Source organism: Echinops telfairi, unplaced genomic scaffold (assembly GCF_000313985.2).
Source record: "Echinops telfairi isolate 266 unplaced genomic scaffold, ASM31398v2 ScPeMD7_37;HRSCAF=141, whole genome shotgun sequence".
NCBI lineage: Eukaryota > Metazoa > Chordata > Mammalia > Afrosoricida > Tenrecidae > Echinops > Echinops telfairi.
This window is the reverse complement of record NW_022103935.1, coordinates 974980-982355: the sequence shown is the minus strand read 5'-3', so window position 1 is coordinate 982355 and position 7376 is coordinate 974980. Positions and strand designations below refer to the sequence as shown.

General features: G+C 61.0%; 1 protein-coding gene across 1 annotated transcript in view; it reads right to left on the bottom strand.

Annotated features, from left to right (window-relative positions):
• Nucleotides 1-5413, bottom strand: part of MUC5B (mucin 5B, oligomeric mucus/gel-forming) — a 39201-nt gene extending 33788 nt beyond the window's left edge. Inside the window, exons 1-6 of the mRNA XM_045290424.1 lie at nucleotides 5344-5413; nucleotides 1610-1672; nucleotides 1102-1363; nucleotides 914-1028; nucleotides 699-789; nucleotides 468-569 (exon numbers count right to left, since the gene is read on the bottom strand). Coding sequence (XP_045146359.1) covers nucleotides 468-569; nucleotides 699-789; nucleotides 914-1028; nucleotides 1102-1363; nucleotides 1610-1672; nucleotides 5344-5413 — 703 coding nt within the window. The remainder of the gene's footprint in view (nucleotides 1-467; nucleotides 570-698; nucleotides 790-913; nucleotides 1029-1101; nucleotides 1364-1609; nucleotides 1673-5343) is intronic.
• Between the last annotated feature and the right edge of the window lie 1963 nt (nucleotides 5414-7376).

Here is a 7376-nt window from a genome sequence, read left to right as displayed (position 1 = left end):
CCATCCATTCATCTACTCATCCATCCATCCATCCATCCACTCATCCTTCCACTCATCTATCCATCCACCCACCCATCCATCCATCCACCCATCCATCCATCCATCCTTCACTCCCTCCTTTACTTTCTCCATTCATCTTTGGTTTTTTCCTTCTATTCCTCCATCCCTTAGTCCCTCCCTCCCTTCATCCATGCCTCCTTCTCTCAGGCCCTTCCTCCCTCCGTCTTTCCTTCCATCGTCCCACCCACCTATTCACTCTTACACTATTCACTTGCTCCCCTGGGTGCAGAATTGGTTTGGTTCTGGGGGAGTTGGCTATAGGTCATGTGACTATGCCCTCAGCCACTCTGGGCGAGGGTACCCTGCCCCTCTTTCTCTGGACACCACGGGGGTCCCGGCCCAACTCCTTTGGCCCTGCTGTCTCCTTGCAGGGGCACTGGGGCAGATGCTCACGCCGGTATCGGTATCGGTGCAGTTGGAGGACAGGCTGGGCAGTGGGTCCTGGCATTGCTCTGTGGGTCCGTCCAGCTTCTGTAGGTTTCCATACTGGAGTGCTGACAGCTTGGTGTCTGTGGGGAGAGGGGGGTGGGGCTGGGAACTGGTTCCTTCAGTTGCGTGCCAGGGCCTCCCTGGAGTCAGTCCCTGCCCCACAGGCCTTCTGGCCCCAGCAGGCCCAGCCCCGGGCAGGCAGCACTCACTGTGGGAGTAGAACTCATTGAAAGCAGGGAGCCCGTTGAAGTCCCCGCACATGCCACACGTCTGGTTGGCGTACTTGGGGTCCAGCTCCAGCTTCAGGGACATAGAGCCAGTGCTGAGCAAGCCTCTGCCCCCACACCCTCCCCCGCACCGGCCAGGACCCCTCACCCCCAGGCCCCACCAGCCCCCAGCCCCGGAGGGCCGACGGTGGACGCACCAGGACGCTGTTCCCTCGGCCCCAGAAGAGCGTAAGGACCATGCGGATGCTGATCTTGATGTAGCTACTGCTCTCTTCCACCAGGAGCCCGGAGCGGCTGTAGGGCACCTTCTCCCTGGGCAAGAAAGCTGGTTCCCCACTGCGCTCTGCCGGCCCCCGCCCAGGAGCCCCCAGCCCCCGGCACTCACTGCTGCCCGTTCACCAGCACCAAGCCCTGCAGGACCTCCAGCACCAGCCCCTCCACCTTGAGGACCACATGGCTGATGACGGGCCTGCCGCCCGAGAGCTCTCGGCGCAGCTGCACGTTGAAGTCCTCGTAGGGGGCCCGGCAGTGCGAGGCCAGCACGTAGTTGCAGAGGCCGGGGAAGCGGAAGATGTCGCCGTCGAAGGTCTTGTAGTGGAAGTCACCCCATGTGCTGCAGACGCGCCCATTGTGCATGGGGTTCAGAGCTGTGGGGTGGGGGCAGGCATGAGATGCTTCCAGGCAACACCACCACACCCACCCTGTCCTTGGAAAGATGTGGCCGGGTGGCTGCCACTCTCTGGGGAGAACCTCCACTCTGGCATGGCCCCGGCCCAATGCCCATTGGCACCCTGCCACTCGTGCCCGTGAGACTGTCCGGGGGGCCTCCCCAGGCCATCCAGATGCTGACCACGGCATGCTGTGAGACTGCCACCCCAGCCCCGTCCACTTACGTGTCATGTAGGGGTGCACGGTGATGGGAGGAATGAAGGCCACATGCCGGGCAGGTGTCTGCTCTGCGGAGTGAGAACTGGGTCACTTGCAGACGAGGCCCACCAGGAGCAGCTGGGGAGCCTTCACTCCCTGGCCCCTGCATGGCCACTCCCCAGGCTGGGCCCACCTGCCACCCAAACAAGATCCTGCCCAGGGGGTTGGTGAGTGTGGGCGTGTGCATGTGTGTCGATATGTACACACAGTGTTTGAGTGCGGGGATGTGTACGTATGTCAGTGTGCGTCTTTGACTATGGAGGTATGTGACTGTGTGTGGGTGCTTGTGAATCTTTGTGAATGCACGGGGGATCAGGGTGTGCATATGTGTGGGCATGAGTGTGCCTGAATGTGTGAGCCTGTGTGGTTGCCTGCACGTATGTGATTGTGGAATTTCCGAATGTGTGTGGAGATACATGTGTGTGCATATATGCAAGAGTGTGTGTGAATGCATGTGTGGGGGGTGTATGTGTGAGGATACATGTGAGAGTGCATGGATGTGTGGGTGGGTGGGTGGGTGTGGCTATATGCATGAATGTGGGATACAAAAAGGTTTCCCCCAGGTTGTTCCCCCATATCATATGACACATGGTTGATGTCCATGCACGTGGAGGTCAGCTGTTATGTCCCTGAGGGTCAGCAGCCATCGAAAGCAATCAGACTCTACAGTCTGTCCCACCCCAGGTGGGGCCCACTCCTTGCTGGTAAGGATAGTGGATTGTTCCCCTGAAGGAGAGCCCAGAGACAAGGTCAAGCCCACTCAAGGAGGACCAAGGTCAGGCTGCCGTCTTGAATCTAGAGTCCGCCCGTCTTGTCACATGTGACCCCTAGTGCCTCCCCTTCTTATTGCGTGGACACCCCTAGCTCATCCCCTTCCGGTCACGTGTATGCCTATTGTACAGCCCCTTCCTGTGACATATGTGGTTCCCTGTAATTGGGCTTGCTCTGGAGTCCCCTAAACGTATATAAGCTGTGATTGGAAATATACTCCCTCTCTCGATGCGGACCTGGCTGCTGAGATCCTGGCCGTCCCGGAGGTGAGCAATTGCAGACTTTATCTTGTCTGATGTCTCTTTAATTTTACCCCTCGCTGACACCACCACCCCGTGGACCTGTTCGATTGTGGGGGCTGATACCCTTCATACGAATGTTTGTGTGTGTGTGTGTGTGTGTGTGTATGGATGTGCATATATGCATGAGTCTATGTGTGGGTGTGGGTGCATATGCGTGTAAGGGTAAGTGGGTGCATATGAGCATATGTTTCAGTGCCTGTGTGTGTGTGTGTGTTGCTGTACAGATGAGGTGTCTGTATGGATGGATGTGGGTGTAAGTGCATGGGTATCTGTGTATGGGTGTATACATGTGGATGTGGGTGTGTGATGTATGTGTGCATGTGTGAGTGCATGTGTGTGAGCATGTGTGAGTGCCTCTGTGTGTGTATGTGTGTATTCATTGTATGAGTGTGTATGTGTCAGGGAGGATGTATAGATGTATGTGTGTGTTGAATATGTGGATGTGGGGGAGTGTGTGTGAATGTATAGTATGTGTTGTATATGTGGATGTGTGTTTATGTGAGGGGGTATGGATGTATGTGTGTGTTGTACATATGTGTGTGGATGTGTGGGTCTGTGGATGCCTATGTATGAAGGTGAGTACATGCATATGAGCATATGTGTGGGTGCCTGTGTAGACGTGTGCATGCTGTATATGTGGATGTGTGAGGGTGTATGAATGTATGGTGTGTTGCACATATGTGTGTGGGTGCCTGGGCAGCCGTGTGTTGTACATGTGTGCAGACGTGTGCGTGCTGATGCAGGTGCATCTCTGCTCTATGGAAGGGATCATGCCTTGGCCTTCTTGGATGCCCACCCCCCTTCCCCCACACTGTCCCCCGCAGCAGGGGCTCAGGAAGGGGGTTGGCGTGTCTTGTGGTTCTGAGGAAGGGCAGAGGGTGGGCTCCCCCAGCTCTGTGCCCAGAAGCTTCCAGCGGCCCCTTACGCAAGTCCTTCGGAGCGAACTCCACGCCCTCGGTATCTGTCCAGCTTGCCTCTGCCCTGTCCTGGGTCTCTGTAGGATTGACAGATGTAGACAAATGAGGGCCACTGGGAAGCACACCTGGAGGTTCACGCAAGCCTCCTGTGGACCCTCAGGGCAGACACCTCCCAACCAGACCCCCTGGCCCCTCCTGACTGCCAGTCAGGAGACAGGCTCTGGGAAGGGCCCTGGCCGAGAGCCTCAGCGCTCACTTCAGGGAAAGCCAGCCCCTCCACGCCGCTCCGGAGGACAAAGGCCGCTGTGTGAGGACAAGGGCCAGGCAGGCAGGCCCACAGGCATGACTTAGCAGAAACCCAAGACCAGGGCCAGCCCCTCTGCTGCCATCTGTCCTGGCCAAGGGGGGCTGGCCCTGGTCCAGCGGGTGCCGCTGCTGGGGGCCGTGCCCTGGCCACTGGCCTGTTCTCCCTGCCCATCACCTCTCTTGCTGACTGGGCCCCAGAATTTCCTCCTCATACCAGCTGCTAGGCAGGGCTGGTGCCCCCTATATGGCTGTCCTTGCAGGCAGCCTCGTGTCCTCTAGGCCTGGGCTGGCACCCCACCACCCCCATCCCACCCAACACACACAGGTTCCCACTTCCTGCTGGACTTTCTCAGTCATGACCTGTGGAGCTCCCGGGCTGACCTGCACCCCCCTACACCCCTCGGGCACAGCTCCTCCTCTCTATGCCCCTCCACTTGGTGGATGACGCACCCCTCCCTCCCCGGGGTCCTCCTGTTCCCATGTGGAAGTGAGCAGTGACTGCACCCCAGGCCACACAGCCAGGAAAAGTCCGGGGGTGGCCAGGGGGACAGGCCATGGCCATGCCTGGGAAATTGGCACCGGTCAGGGGCCAGGGCCAAGGTGGCAGTGGGGCGCGGACCCTGGAACTGAGCAGGATCCCACCTTGTGTCAGTCATCCTTGCCCCCAAGACAGGGCCTGGTGGACCTGAGCCCAGCGGGCCTCCCTGACCCCTCTGCTGAGGCTGGTGCTGCCCCTACCCAGCCCTCCAGCCAGGACAAGGCTCCTGGAGGCTAGCAGGGCCGAAGCAGCCCAGACACCACAGGCGCCGAGACCAGGCCGGGCGCTGTGAGGGGCCCACCGGCAGCCCTGGGGATGCATCTTTCTCTGCTGCAGTGAGGGTTAGTGTCCCGTGAGTGCGGCAGTGAGGACAGACAATCGCGGACCAGCAGGGCTGGAGGACCGGGTCCCCAGGAGAGGCACCACACTGGACCCTCCTGGCCGTGTGGCCACCAGCAGGTCAAACCCCAGTGGAGATTTCATCCACCCCACAGGGGGTCTTTTGTCAGCCCAGAGGACCCAGAGGCAGGAGCCTCCTGGCTGTCACTCAGGCTATCCCCTGATAGGGGGCTTATGGGGACCCCGAGCCTTGCCCCTACCCTGGCCTCCCCTCCTGACCCATTCTGAGGCCAGGCTCTCTGGACAGCCCCCGCTATCCCTCATCACTGGCCCTGGGGGACAGGCGGGGTCCCCGACTCAGACAAGGCGAGGGCCTTAGCTGAGAGCGGAGTCCCAGTGGGTCTCGGGGCAGTCCTGTGATGCTAGAGCAGGGGGTCTGTCCTGGCGCCCCCGTTGCCAGGCTGAAGCCCAGAGAGCAGGGGGGCCCCAAGAGGGCTGGGAGTGGCAGGAGAGGGAGCCGACCTTACCTGCCTGCTGTGTGGCCAGCAGACCCACCAGGGTGCAGGCCAGTGCCCAGCACTGCCTGCTGGTGCCCATCCTGGGGCTGGCACAGTGGTGGGAGGAGAGGAGGGAGAAGGCAGGTGCTGCTGTCCTGGGGGCCGGGGCTTATGTAGCAAGCAGCCTTGGCCCCGCGCCTGGCTCCTAGGCCACTTGAGGTGCTGTTTCCACCCCAACCCCCCTCCAGCCATGTGTGTTTGTTCTTGGGGAGGGGCTCAGGACGGGCAGCCGGAAGGAGGGCTTCAAGCTCTGTGCGCAGGACATGGGCTGCCCTGAAGCCCCACCTGCCTCCAAGTTCCCGAGTGCTAGGTGGGGGTCCTGCAGGCGCCGTCCTGGACCCAAGCAAGGGGGTCAGCAGGCCTGTGCCCATTCATTCCTGGAGCCCAGCCCAGCCGAGGGGCAGGCCTGACCAGAAATGCACCCCATGGGCTCCCCGGAGTCAGGGGGTGGGGTGGGCTGAGCTGGCAGGTAGGGACAGCCAGGAAGTAACCGCAGAGACGCAGTTGGGGGTGTTAGAGCCCCGAGGACTCAGAGGCTTGCACCGTGCCTCAATGTCCCCGCAGTGGAAAACGTAGTGGACCCCACTGACCCTCTAAGAGGCAGCCACTTGGGGTCCACCTGCTTCCTGTGCAGCACTCCAGTGGGGGAACAGGGGGAGCGTGTGCCCACACCATGTGCCCCTTCCCCGAAGAGATCCCTGAAGACCCAGACCCCAGCCATGGTGCCTGTGGGCCCCCCTTTTGCTGATTTCACTTAACATGAACAACCCCCTGTGAGTTGGCCTTCCTTGAACCTTGCCCGTCTGCACAGGGGTCGCGTCTCCCCACTCCAACCTCCTCCCCAGCTGCGGGAGCACCCTGTACCCTGACACAGAGCCCTGGACCTCTAGGTGCCTGTGGGCAACATTGCATCTTTCCCAGAACCCACAGGCTCCCTGGGCACTCCTAGACAATATTGCATAAGGATAGGATTCGCCATGAGCACCCAGAGGCTCAGGGGTTCATGTAAGAATACAATGTTGCCCATGGATGCCCAGGGGTTCTATGTAAGGATACAGTGGTGCCCACAGGCACCCAGGGATTCTGTGTAAGAATACAGTGTTGCCCACGGGCGCCAAGGGCCCAGGGGTTCCCTGTAAGGATGCTATGCTGCCGTGGCCTTCCCTGGGGGGCGCGGGGGGCCCAAGAGTGGGGTAGGATGAGGGGTCTGAGGCGGGAGACGGGAGCCAGCACCCGTCCCGCTCGGCTGGCAGGCCTGGCGGTGAGACATCCCGGATGTGGCGGCTGTGCACCGGGCCTGTTTGCTCTGCCGGTTTGCCTCTTCACAGTTGAGGGAGCGGAGAACAGAAGGAAGAGGGGATGGGAAACAGGCTGTTCCTGCTGGGAAGGGGGGCGCTCTGCTGGGCCACGCCAGCGTGCCAGGACCCCGCCCTGTGGCTTGGCCGAGCCTCCTCTGGCCCTCGGCGCTGGCCCGTAAGCCCCAGGAGAGCTGGACCGGAGACCAGCCTGGGGTCTGAGGGAGGGCCATCCCCATCCACACAGAACCCCCCCCTCACTACTGTCACCAGCTGTACCAGGCCTAGCCCCCAGTCCTGGTGGAGGTCGGAACATTGGGAGCAGAGGGATTACCCCCCCCACCCAGGGCTAGCAGCGTCTCTCCCTTGGGTCAGCGGTCAGGGGCTGGCCCTGTGTCCTGCCCTCCTCACTGCTGTGGACCGTTTGAGAGGACAGGGCACTGGGAAGGAGGGGGCACTGCCCTCCTTGGAGTCTCCAGCCCGGGGCAGACCTCAGGGTGGGGGTACCGACTGTGGGCTGCCTCTGGCCATGGCAGGTGGGCACTCCCACTTCTCCAACGATGGTCCCAGCAGCCCCAACTCCTGCCCCCCAGGGGCTCATGGAAGAGACCAGACCCGAGCTTGGGGTGGCATGGACAGGCCCAGGTAGTACAGGGGGCAAATCTGGTAGCGGATACATTAGGCTGTCGCAGCCCCAGACCCTGGCGT